Source organism: Gouania willdenowi, chromosome 20 (genome assembly GCF_900634775.1).
Source record: "Gouania willdenowi chromosome 20, fGouWil2.1, whole genome shotgun sequence".
NCBI classification, from domain to species: Eukaryota; Metazoa; Chordata; class Actinopteri; order Blenniiformes; family Gobiesocidae; genus Gouania; species Gouania willdenowi.
Window position 1 is genome coordinate 14,422,614 of NC_041063.1, and position 13,094 is coordinate 14,435,707.

At 36.9% G+C, this 13,094-nt stretch overlaps 1 protein-coding gene across 1 annotated transcript; it reads left to right on the forward strand.

Annotated features, from left to right (window-relative positions):
- The first annotated feature begins 6,116 nt into the window (after positions 1-6,116).
- On the forward strand, positions 6,117-11,948 carry LOC114454243 (leucine-rich repeat-containing protein 14). The gene is made up of 3 exons (XM_028434558.1): positions 6,117-6,604; positions 7,381-8,151; positions 9,832-11,948. The coding sequence occupies exons 1-3, from the start codon at positions 6,327-6,329 to the stop codon at positions 10,391-10,393; spliced, it is 1,611 nt and encodes a 536-aa protein (XP_028290359.1). The 5' UTR covers positions 6,117-6,326; the 3' UTR covers positions 10,394-11,948.
- Positions 11,949-13,094: the final 1,146 nt, after the last annotated feature.

The window sequence follows — 13,094 nt, forward strand, 5'->3', positions numbered from 1 at the left end:
GCTTCCCTAAGAGAGGGCGTAACAGGGAGAACGGCCTTGCTGAACATTGAGCATGAAAAATAGTAACAGAAAAAGTTGGCGAAATAGTGTTTTAATATAAGTCAAGACTATGTGCTGCCTTAGGTGTTTTAGATTCTCACTGTTTTATGGAAGTTTGATAATATGCCCCAATTACTCACATCAAATCATGATTTTATGAATACAAAATAGCTTAATGCCTAGTCGTTTCCCATTCTTTCTTTTTGGTTTTCTTTGGAAGACCAACCAATCTGACTTATAATCATAATATAATAGTAATGAGCATTAACTGTCATATATGTACATGTACATACATGAAATTAGTTGCCTGCTTGCTCAACATTCCACAGTGATGTGATGGCCCACATTGGATTCAAACTGGTGACCTTCCAGTAACAAGCCCACTACCTACACGGTTCGCCAACAACGTGTTCTTCCCTCCTTTCTGTGAAAACCCTCACAGGTTAACAACACTTGAGGGCAATTCCTTTTCTGAATCACAAGAAGCATCTTAACCTTTGTTGGAGACACTGAGGTCAAAGTGAAGCTCCTGCTTCACAGTCGGAACGTGAACAATTTATTTTAGCAGCTCCTGACTGCTGCTACCATTTGTCAAAGTTAAACTAATCTATTCCACACATATTGTTGTACCAGTCAAATATGTGATTAATGGTGTTCCCTTTAATGCAGGTGGACTGACCACAAAGTGTTTCCCCTTTGAGAAATAGTAAGTGGGATGATTTGACAAAGGATTGCCCTGCCATTAAAACTCTATCTAATTTGATTCCTAAAAAAGAAAGCTGCAAAGTGCTGTAATACATGGAAAAAACTTCAGTAATAATAAAGGGTTGGACATGCAAATTTCAGATAGAAGCAGCTCTGTGTTAAATAGAAGACACTAAAGTTCTCTATCCACTAATTCATCTTTATAGTGGCTTTTTTTTTCTCCCTACTGCCTTTTGACACTTTGGTAATTACATCACATGGAATTGGCAATAAAAAGCTTTTAACAGGTTGAACACAATCTGTGTGTGTCGTCCCACTGCAGCCACACTGATGAGCATCAGATGCTAATGTACTTTCTGCCCAAATGAAGGGATTCATCACCCCTGAGCCAAGCATCATCATAGTTCAGGCATTATAACATATTGTCATATATTTTAGGCTAAGCCCTAGGTTTCCAAAGTGGGGTACGGGTACCTCCAGGGGTACGCAAGTTGTCATAGGAGGTACGTGAATAAAAATTCAAAACGATGACAACATTGGAAAGAGAATATAAATAGATGCTAAGTTAATTCTATTGCTAGGTTATTGTTATTGCTTGGGCCATATTAGGTTAATGCTAATGCTATTGTTAGGTTAATGCTAGGTCAATGTTAATGCTAAGCTAATGCTAGGCTAATTCTGTTGCTATGTTAATGTTGATGCTAGGTCAATGCTATTGCTAGGTCATTGTTATTGCTAGGGCCATATTAGGTTAATGCTAATGCTATTGTTCAGTTAATGCTAGGTTGATGTTAATGCTAGGCTAATTCTATTGCTATGTTAATGTCAATGCTATTGCTAGGCTATTGTTAGGCTAATGATAGGTCAATGTTAATGCATGGCTAATTTTATTGCTATGTTAATATTAATGCTAGGTCAATGCTACTGCTAGGTTATTGCTAATGCTAGGTTAATGCTAATGCTATTGCTAGGTTAATGATAATAATATGTTAAAGCTAGTACTAGGTCAATATTAATGTTAGGCTCATTTTAATGCTAGGCTAATGCTATTGTTGTGCTAATGTTAATTTTGATGCTATTGCTAGGCTAATGTTAATGCTAGATGATGCTAATGCCAATGCTAAGCTTATGCAGTGTGACGTGATCCAGCACCTGCATCCTCAATTGCATTTTCTTCAGGAAATGCAAATATTCTAGTTATTATATATTATTCCGCAACAGAATAGGTGAAATTCACTATAGGGCTACATTGTATATGATATTACATTATTATTATGTTTTTTAAGTGGAGTAGGGGGTACTAAACCCAGACTGTATTTAACACCTGAGTGTAATCCATCCTGACTGAAGCGGTGCCAGAAACATGTCACATTAAACTGCAGAGGAGACGCTTACTCGCAGTGAAATCCCTGAGATCATCTTCTAAACACTGTAAAATATGCTAATCTATCATTAGGGAGTAATAATAATTTTAAAAATGAATAGTACAACATCCCAGCTGGATAAAACCTGATTCTACACTTTTTGAAATCCAATAATAAATGTTTAATAGTATGCAGATATGGGTTTGGGATCATTTCCGTATATTTTAAACTCAATACACAGTATTTGTTTTTCTTCTCCTTTTGCTTTTGGACTTTATTATATATTCAAAATTAACACAATTATCAAAGCACTTCACCTTAATCCTGGAAGTGTTACTGTAAATATGATTATGGGGACATCTTACAGTGTGATAACTCAAAAAGTAGCTAGCGTGTAGCTAATGGATAGTTAACTTGAATTATTTTGATGATGATAATTGAAATCCTACAGAAGCAGATTACGGCCAATTTTGATGGAGAAAACGATGTTTTGGCAAATCAAGAATAAAGTTGAACTCATGAGATTAAAGTCAATATTTTGAAAATGAACTCAAAATATGATATTGTGATAAAAGTTGAAGGTTTGCTGATAAAATAAATAATTTGCTCCATCAAAATTGGCCCTAATACACTTCGGTAAAGTCCTGATATTGCTAAACTGTTTGGATAATCAGATATAAATGTGCTTTAGATCGAGTTGTGAATAATAAGCTTCATAGGACACTAGTGGTCCTTCGCCCTCACAGTAAATCAGATTAATAATTACCACTGGATTAATAACCAAGAGAAAAGGCTCATTAGTCAGGATATTTGGTCTTTAATATGACACCAATGTGACTTATTAACAGGATGTAATAATTCACAGAACACTAAACACGCCATATTTATTTTTCTCGATAATCTGGAGTGTTTGTTGTTTCCTCAACTGTGATAATTTACATGATTACAGAAAATGAGCTATTTTTGGAATTGCAAGGGTCATGTAAATGTGTACGATTAGTATGTCTCCAGGTCTGCATGTAATTGCTACATTCACACCTTTTTTTTCACAGATCCTTGAAGAAGTTTGTTTGATACTTTCATTCTTTGTACACTTCGCACCATGTGACAATATGTTGTTTAAATACACAATATCATACTTTATTAATTATTATCTAATATTGAAACTAGTAGCATGGGCTTCACTTTAAGCTATGGAACTATTTATGCATTAGTTATGACTGACAATTTAGTTTTGTTAATCAAACTCAGATTTTTAATTATATACATATTAAATGATTTATTTTATTTTTGTATTGTTGTTTTGGTTAGTTTATTGTGGTTACTGAGAACGCTTTTACAAATACCGCAACAAATTTATGTTTTTGAAAATAAATTTACAAAATTATTTTTTTTAAATTACATTACATATTACATTAAAAATATATTTCGAATTGCAAAAAAATTTAAACAAATGTTAAAACAGATTCAGAATAAATATTTTAATTTATTTAAAGAAATAAATATTTTTTGTAAATATCTGTATCATATTTGTATATAATTTGTATATTTATTATTATTATTATTACTATTATTATTATTATTATTATTATTATTATTATTATTATTATTATTTATCCTACTTTATTTTCTACTACTGTAATGTGTGTGTATCTGATCCGTATTTTTAACAGTCTTTTTCTTAATTATACACTTATTTATTGTTTATTCTTTCTTTTGTTTTTGTGAACGTTTTTATTCTGTATTTGTGATTTTTTTTCTGTGGCTGTAACATAAGCAAATTTAATGGGTTATGTATCACTTTCACCGTGTGTAAGCCAATAAAAACAGTCTTTTCACTCTTACGAAGCATATTTCCTTATTCACATGCTATTTATTGATCACACATTTTTGATGCACCTATAACCACAAAGTAGCATCCCCAAGAATAAGGGTAATATGATGTTTTTTCTAAAGCAGATTTTTCTAAGAAAAAAATACATGGTGACAGGTTCACATGTTAATGTTGTAAAATATGCAGCCACATGTAAAAAAATATAGCCACGCGTGTAATAAAAGAATCCTGTCCTGCCCTGTGGGGCTTTAGAGGAGTATAACTGGTTGAGAGGTTTATGGTTCAGTGAGGAAGCCTGCTTGTAAAATGCAAATTAGAGTGGTGAAGCCTGCTCCCATAGCAGATCACGAAACCCACAAACCGAACGATTCACTCCTAACTCTTGTGCAATAACAATGTCCTAAGATTTCATCGCCTCCTGATCTTATTTGCATTTGTATTTTTTTTTTATATTACAATAATAATTTATGGGACCACTTGTGCAATAACATGTCCATCCTTAGTGTTCATACAGTGTGTACAGACTTACATATTGAAGTTACTGGCTCTTTTCAACTATTTTTTGATGCATATTTTATTTAAATGTACTATATTATTACCTAGTTTAATTTCGCACTGTGTGATTTTCTGTAACACTGTAAAATTCTGAATTTGCGAGATGAATAAAGGATTAATAAAGGACACAGAGTGACAGAGGAAATGTCAGGGGAACCAAGACTGCACAGTAGGCCTACATGTATGAGATTATTTTCTTTAAATAATAAGGCACAATGAATATCTCAGAGTAGAAAGTTGAGATTGTGTGACTAGCTGATGCTTTTATGTGCGATATAAGTAAAGTTGGTTATCTGTCGTTTTGTGTGGAACACTTCAGTGTGAGCGTGTGGTAATTTTAATTATTTGAGTTCCCTGGAGTTAGATTAGAAAACAGAGCTCAGGTAAAAAGGACAAAAGCAGACTTGTTCTCTGGTATTTCTACTGTTGGGCTGTTACTGTGTAATTACAAAATGATTATCCTGTCTGTGTTCCCTCTCCAAAGACTTCTCTCTGTGTAACAAAATATGGCTGATGCACATTAGTCACCATGGCAACAGCAAAGTGACTGATTCTAATTCAAAGTATTTATTTGTTAGAAAATTGTTTTGGTAGAATAAAACTCAACAATAAGTGAGTGTCACTGATGTCTATACACATTATTATAATATTTTGACTTTTAGATATTTAGATTAATAGCTCTGTAGAATTTACGGAGTACAATGGCTGAGTAAGGTGTGATAGTCTCTAATATCCTGTGATCATGATCATGGTCAACAGGTATTGATTATGCATTTATGAAACTAATGAGTGCTTTTTTTCCCTTTTTTTTTTGCTTATTGTGGTTTTAGAATACAGTCCTCCAGCGCCATCTGGTGGACTTTGGGCTTCTGTTGCAAGAAATTCACACAACGATGTATTGCTATGTCTGTCTTAAATATAATAAATACATAACTAAATTAATAATGTAATTTAACACAAACTGAAATGAAACACTGAGTAGAAACTGCATGAAATGTCCAATAGGGCTGATGAAGGTCACAATTATGCAGTATAAGAAAATGTATCATTTAAACATGCATAGTGGTTGCAAAAAGATTAGATGTAATACCGACAAATGCAATCATAAAAGATTAAAAAAAATAAAATAATAAAAAAAAGAAAGAAGATATATTGATCATGCCAGCCATATATTTTGGAGTGACTGGGTAAAACTACCAGCTCCTCCTATTTTTAAACTTCTGTTTCTCACCAAGGATGATTTTTTATTTTATTTTATTTTATTTTATTTTATTTTTTTTTATTAATATGTTATGACTCTGTTTGTCTGCAGTTTTGCTTCTTTCATTTAGTTATTGTGTGAACTAATATGAAACGGTTGGGGGGGGGTTATAATTAAAATAAGGAATAATTATAAAGAAATTTGATAATAAACATGCTTTTATCGCTAAATAATCCCAAAATATTCCAGATGTTTAGCTGCTGCTTTCTCTCACACGTTGTGTTTTACTCATATTTCACTGAATCATTTCATCACTGAGCGTTTACCTTTGTTTACACCAATGAGGGGGAGGAGTCTCGTGTTGTTTCTTCGTGACGTAATTCCTGTGCGTGCGACGTCACGGCGTAAATGTAAATAGCGATATAACCGCTAACTGCACATCTCTGGTGTCAGCTAACGAGACAGCGTTTAAAGTTTCACAAGACCAAAACATTCAGTGGTGGTTGAGCCGGTTGCTGCTGCTAATCATCCCGGCAACTATCAGATGATGATATAAACTCTATATTGAGAGTTTATAAGTAAAGCCACGGGTTGCTTCCTCCAAGCTAACTCTTTAGCTGCCTCAGTAATGGTGCTATCGTTGGTTAGTCTGTGTGCCAGGGAGGTGGTGAGTGACCACAGCTCGTCCCCCGGGTGGTTAAACTTGGTTCCCGGGGAGCTATACGAAGCGCTGCTGGATGCCGCCTTCTCCAGCTGCAGACCGCTGGCTGTGGGGGAGCTGGTGACCCGGTGGCCCGAGCGCATTCTGCGGGTCGGTGGTCGCAGGAAACGGGGGCAAAGTGTCCCAAGTCGGCTCTGTATCCAGGCTCTGCTGGTGGCCGTGGATCGAGGACTGTCCGATCGGAGGTGAGGATAGCAAGCAATATATATTTACCTACTTATCCTGTTGTGATTTATTTTGTTTTTATGCTGTGGAAGAATACGCATAATCTAAACCACAGGACTTTTTTTTTTTTTTACTGGAATAAATGAGAAGAAGAAAATTGTAAAATAACTCTCAAAACACACAAAAGGTTCCAAAAATACGCAAAATGACAACAAACACAGACAACAACCATTTAAATAAAGTAACTACAAAAACGCAAACAGCAACACATTACAGAATCGTTCCAAAGACACACAAACTGTCAACAAAATTGCACAAAATGACAGGAAGATATAGAAACCAACTACAAAAATACAGAAAGTGACCCTTAAAATGCACAAATCGACAACAAGAATCCATAAACTTACACAAAATTACGCATAATTACAACAATATCAACACAATATAACAATATCACACATAATGAGTCTAAAAACACAGATAATAACTGAAAGCTGACAAAAACAACAAAGACAAAAAAAGGTACAGAACCCTTCTTTGCCCCTGTATTAACGCTCAGATCGGTCATCATTCTAAATTCTGACATGAATGTTGATAATGTGTCTCTCGGATCAGAAACAATCACATTTTTCTGGCCCCACTGTCAGAGTTGTCCATTTCTGCATTAAAGAGTAACACAGAAAAAAAAATGTAGTGTACTATTTATGAAGTTTGTTGTAAGTATTGTAATTCTTCTGGGTATAAATATGTGTCTGTATGAGATGAATCTATAAATGTTGTGATCTCTTCTGTCCAGGTGTTCACTGCAGGTTCTAGACCTCTGTGGCCTTCAGGGTGAAGAAGGGGGAACTGGGGACCCGATGGGGGGCTGGTCCTTGACTGTGGCTCTCTGCACCATGGTGGTTCAGGCCAGCACTGGATCCCGGATTGCAGGGAAGAAATACAGAGAACGGGACAGGAAAGGCTTCTTGGCTCTGGAAAGAGAAAGCAGCTTAAAGAGAGAGCGGGGGCAGGGAAGCAGAGGGACAGGAGAAGATGGAGGGAGTGGTGGATGTTCTGATCAGCCTGAGGAGGAGCTGGAAAGGAAAACTCAAGTGACTGGAACAGATTCATCCAGCTGTGGGACGGAGGCTAATATTGCTCCAGTGCTGGTTCACTTGAGAGCTGATCTCTTTGTCAACGCACGCTCTTGGGACCGTGTCCGTGGCGCCCTGAGCACATCGGGACCCCTGAAGCTACAGTGCAGATATATACGTGTGGAGGACATCTCAGTATCCAACATCAGGACTCTGCTGAGCTTACTCCCTCACAGGGACCTTCTGGGTGTCGACATTCGCTACAGCATCGTTGGGGTGTCTGGGCTGGTGATGCTGCTGCCTTTGCTCTCCACGTTTCCTGCTCTGAACTCGCTCTGTCTGCACTACTGTAACCTGGACTTGAGGACAGAGCAGCTGGGCCAGGAGCAGACACTGAGGGACCTGTCCCACGGCCTGGCGAACCTACGACAGCTACGACGACTCAGCCTGACGGCTCTACGCCTGTCGGGTCAGCTGAGTGTGCTACTCAGGTACAATCTTATTTACCTCTGCTTTTATAAATATGCTCACAGCTTCCACCAGTTTACCTGGAAACATTGATGTTGGGATCGACCGATTTGGATATTTTAGCTAAATTATGACATCTTTGGAGCTATGTTGGCATTTTTTGGGATAGGTGGAAGGATCTTGTGGGGTTAGGTAGCCTTCGTGACAATTTATTCATGCTAATGACAGGTGTCATGTAGAGATGTAACGATTAATCGTAAGGCAGTTAAAAATCGATTCATAGGTATCACGGTTGATATCGATTTTCTGAAAATTGAATCGCAGTACTTTTTTTAACCAGCAGAGGGCAAGTGTACAAGTGTAGGCGGCGGGCGGAGTCTGCTAATACTTTCTTTCTGGCTGCCTTCTACTCTTAAATATGTTAATAAATGATTCATTGCCCCTTTAGCACCGAAAGAATATGTGTAATATTACTTGAATATCTGTAAAAGTCACGTTTTCTATTAGCTCTGTCTGCTAGCATAGCTTCTCTTCTTCACTGCAAGAATTTCTGCATGGCAACCGACCACTGTGTTACCAGCGCCCTCTGCTGGTCCAAACAAATATGACGTAAATCAGTGTAATCACGTTTTTTTTTTTTTTTTAAGTCCAATTGTTAAGGCACAAAATACATTTTCAGTTGCATGTTTAAAAAGAAAAAGAACTATTATGCAGTTTTGCATTGTTTATTATAGAACCAGAATTTAAATTAATAGGCTTCATTTTCATTTCTATTATTCCTTTATTTCATTCAAGATTTATTTTTAGCTAAATTGCATTGTTTTGAATAGTTTATCAAGGGATTCTTTTGACAATGAAATATAAAAGGAAAATAATACAGTATTTTCTAGTTTTTTCCCAAAAAAAAAATTTGTCTACATTCCCATTTTGTAAAATAAATCGTGAGAGAATCGGATCGTGAACCCAGTATCGTGAATCGAATCGTATCGGGAGTTGAGTGAATCGTTACATCCCTAGTGTCATGTCATAATAATGACAGCGTAATGTCAGCCTTTATGTATAAAACTTCAAGTAAAGTGTTAGCGATTATATTTGCAAATTGTGTGATTTGAACTGACAATTACTGTTAGCGTTTTCTCACCATATCCACAACTTTTATAACAGACCTGCTCTTCCTTTAGGAGCAACTGCATGTTAAATTGTCTTGCTCAAAGACACTTTGACACATTGATGTTGTAAGGTTTAAAAATCAGTTGCAACATCTCAGTGTTATGATTTTAAAGATATTTTGAATCCAAATATAATTTCAAATATAATCCCCCCCACCCCCACTTTGAAAAGAATTACCATAGTTTATAGTTTTTTATTTTTTTCTTAAAATGATTTTCACAATGCACATAACATATAATTGTTATTTTAGGGAATGTTAAAGCCCAATATGTAATAACTGGTCAATAATGTAACAAGATGCTGACCTCAAAATTTAAAATGTTTTGCCTTATGCCTGCCCCATATTGTATTATTAACGACAACACTATTAAACAGTTATTACATTTTGGTTTTTATTACATTTTCTTCAATTACAATCGTGGTCTTCTGCATTTCGGGTCGTTGTTACACATCGGGCTCTAAAGGGGCAGCCATCTTTAAAGACAGAAAATGTTTCCACTATGAGTTCAAGTTTATCTCTGGTTTGTTCCCAGTTCGTTTCCTCAGCCTCTGGAGGTCCTAAAGCTGCCGTACCTAAGCCTGAGTTCGTCTGACGTGGCCTACCTGTCCTGTAGCCATCACAGCTGCACCCTGCAGCAGCTGGATCTGAGTGAGAACTATCTGTGTGATAACTATATGCCTTCCATTCGCCGCCTCCTCTGCCAGGCTTCAGGCAGCCTGCAGCACCTTTCTATGAGCGGCTGTGGGTTAACCACCGCCCGACTGGGATCATTGCTGCCATCCATTGGAGCCTGCAGGGCTCTGAAGAGCTTTTCTCTGCCTCTGAACCCTCTCTCCATGTCTGGCCTTCTGGAGCTGGTGAAAATGGCTGTGAGAATGCCTTCTTTACGCTATGTGCTGTACCCTAATCCCCTGGAGGACTACCAGCCAGGCCTTCCTGACTGTCCAACCAGTGCTCGGCTGTTAGACTGGCCTCTGGACGAATCTACAGTCATGACCAGCAATCGGCTCAACAACATGCTGAAGGACAGCGGGCGCTCTGACCTCTTTCTCACTTGTGACCTCCTTAATTACAATATAGCATATTTACGCTAGGGCTGGGCGGTAAATCAAGTCTTCTAATGCATTTTGTTTTGAAACACTTGTTTTAAGAGTCACTGCTTTTGCTACTGATCAGAACAGCATTAAAAAGCACAGTTATGTACATTTCTGAGTGCATCCTAACACCCAGATTTTCACCTAAACAAGCCACAATACAGAACTCACTCACACATGCTGTCCTCTATGGGAGAAAAAGCCATAACTGTTAATAAATGAGTCTGTGTGGCATTTTGCATCAGCAAATTTAGCCCTGAATTGTCTTTCTGATCAGACTTTATTTAAAAATCAATTTTTCAATTTTATATCGTATATCGCCATTTTGAGAGAAAATATCAAGATATGAGTTTTGGTCCATATCACCCAGCCCTAATACAATCTGGATTTTTTTTTTTATCCTGTAACTTTTGTGCAATTTCATTTTATATTATTCACAACCATTTCAGCCACTTTTTTACAGAAAAATGTATCAGATTTCAGTCCAGTTCCACTCCCCCATTCGTCAGATTGGTGAATTGTATCACTAATTTAACCGTTTTGCAGCTATATACTTTATTAAATGTGTAAAACTGAAAGGTATTTTGCTTGTAACTGAATCAGTGCAGTGTCTTATATCTGTTGTTACATTTGTATTACTCAGACTACCAAAGTGTGCTACTTTTGGATCTTTATAGTGATTGTTTTCATTTATCAAGTGATTTATTTTGTGCTTTTTAGCTCTTTAATGTATTCAGTCACCAGCATCATATACAATGATTGCACTAAGGCAGCGTTATGTGTGCAGAGACAATGTGATCCACTGGAATCTAATCTAATCTATGGAAAAGTCCGTACTGCGCTGGCAACTGTTTTGGCTCTGAACACTCAGACTCATGTGTTGATCCATATCAAAAGCAAGCAAGAGCTGCTTATGGATCGTCTACGCGTTATGGATATCAGTTGGGAGAAGTTGGAGGCCTGGCTTGGAAGTCGTAGTTAGGCCACTACAGCAGAGAGACCCAGGACAATAAGGCTATTGAAATTTGACATAGCCTGTATTGCTTATCTCCCTTTCGGCTCTCTAGCCAGCCAAGGCTAAAGCCAAGGTTGTCTCATCTCTTATCACCAGGAAGTTTCTGCAGACGGCGGCTCTTATTATTTTTTAATTTAATCTCACTCTTTTTAGTGTTTTTTTTCATTGCTTTAATATACAGGTGTAACATGCCGTGCCACTCTGCTTTCTTCTTTTTGCACCGAGCACAAAAAAAGTTCAAGGTGGAAGGTTTCCACTGTGTTGTACTCCTGATTTATAGATGGCTGTTCATCTAGAAATGAAGGGCTAAACTCTAAATCACTTTACAGTCACTCAACAACACTGACAACTCTCATCGACTCCTATTTAGGGGAGTTAAGGTCACGGAAAAGGACACACTTTGGTTCCCAGACTGGAGCTTCTTGGTTTTCCAACACCTGGTCTGTCCTTTAGAACAGCAGTTCCCAACCAGGGGTACGTGTACCGCTAGGGGTACTTGGAAACATTTGATGAATCTATTTCCAACATGCTGAGTAATTTTTAAGCCTATTTGTACATGCTCATCCAACATCTTTTCCACCAGTCGACAATTAATATTGTGGCCTTAATAGCCTACTAAATTGTTACTAACATGTTATGCACATTACTAAAAATTGAGGTAAATATATTTTCTGATGTAAAATAGTTGTAATGCACAAAATTGATATTTAGTGTGCGTTAACAGTACAGGTTGACATTTTCAAGCTGGAGGAGATTTGAGAGGCCAACATGTTAATAACATGGAGCGACAAAGGGGTTCTCTGAGTCTGAAGAGATGCCTCGGGGGGTACAGGAGACACTGCTTTAAAGCAGCGGTTCTCAACCTTCCTTATTTTTACCCTTTTTCAGAAACTACATCAAACTTGCCATATTTGAACCTATTTTCATCACTTTTTCTTGCCATTTTTTTTGCTCCCTTTAATGCATTTTTGCTACATTGCTCCTATTTCTGCCACTTTTCCATCAAATTTCAATGCCTTTTCTGCACATTTTTTTTGCACTTCTAAACCCTTTCCACCACTTTTCCCAACTAATGTTGCATATGTTTGCCCCATTAGTGTCACTTTTAACCTCTTCATCATATTTGATGCTTATTTCTGCCACTTTTAAGCCAATATTAACACTTTTAACCCTTTTCACCACTTTTCTTATTTGCAACTTTTAACCAATTTCTGTGGTTTTTAAAATCCCATTTCACCAAAATACTGACCTTTTCATCTCAAGTGGGCCCAGATTATAGCTTAGAAAAAATTACAATTTTAACATTATTGCGCCCTAGTTCTCAATATCAGTCCATGCCACTTAAAAAAATCTTAATTCTGAAACCAATTTTTGTGTCATTTAAAGGAATTTTGTGGAATTGTTTGTGAGAAATTGCAAGATTTGTGGACAATTTTCAATCAAAAAAAAAATAATGACTGCATTCATGTGAAATAAGCAAAGGAAAGCTGCAGGCCCCTAAAAATATTGTGAAGTTTCATTAAATTTGAGATATTATTTGGTAATTTAGACAATAATTCATATTCTCTCTCATTTTTACTGTCTGCAGGCTGAATTGGATGCTTTAAAGGGCCGGATTTGGCCCCTGGGCCTTGAGTTTGACACATATGGCATAAGTTACTGGTTTGGGTGAAGGATGGACTTGGT

Coding starts and splice junctions, on each gene's coding strand:
- LOC114454243 (XM_028434558.1), top strand. CDS start 6,327: ATGGTGCTATCGTTGGTTAGTCTGTGTGCCAGGGAGGTGGTGAGTGAC. Junction 6,605..7,380: donor CGAGGACTGTCCGATCGGAG/GTGAGGATAGCA, acceptor TCTTCTGTCCAG/GTGTTCACTGCAGGTTCTAG. Junction 8,152..9,831: donor CAGCTGAGTGTGCTACTCAG/GTACAATCTTAT, acceptor GTTTGTTCCCAG/TTCGTTTCCTCAGCCTCTGG.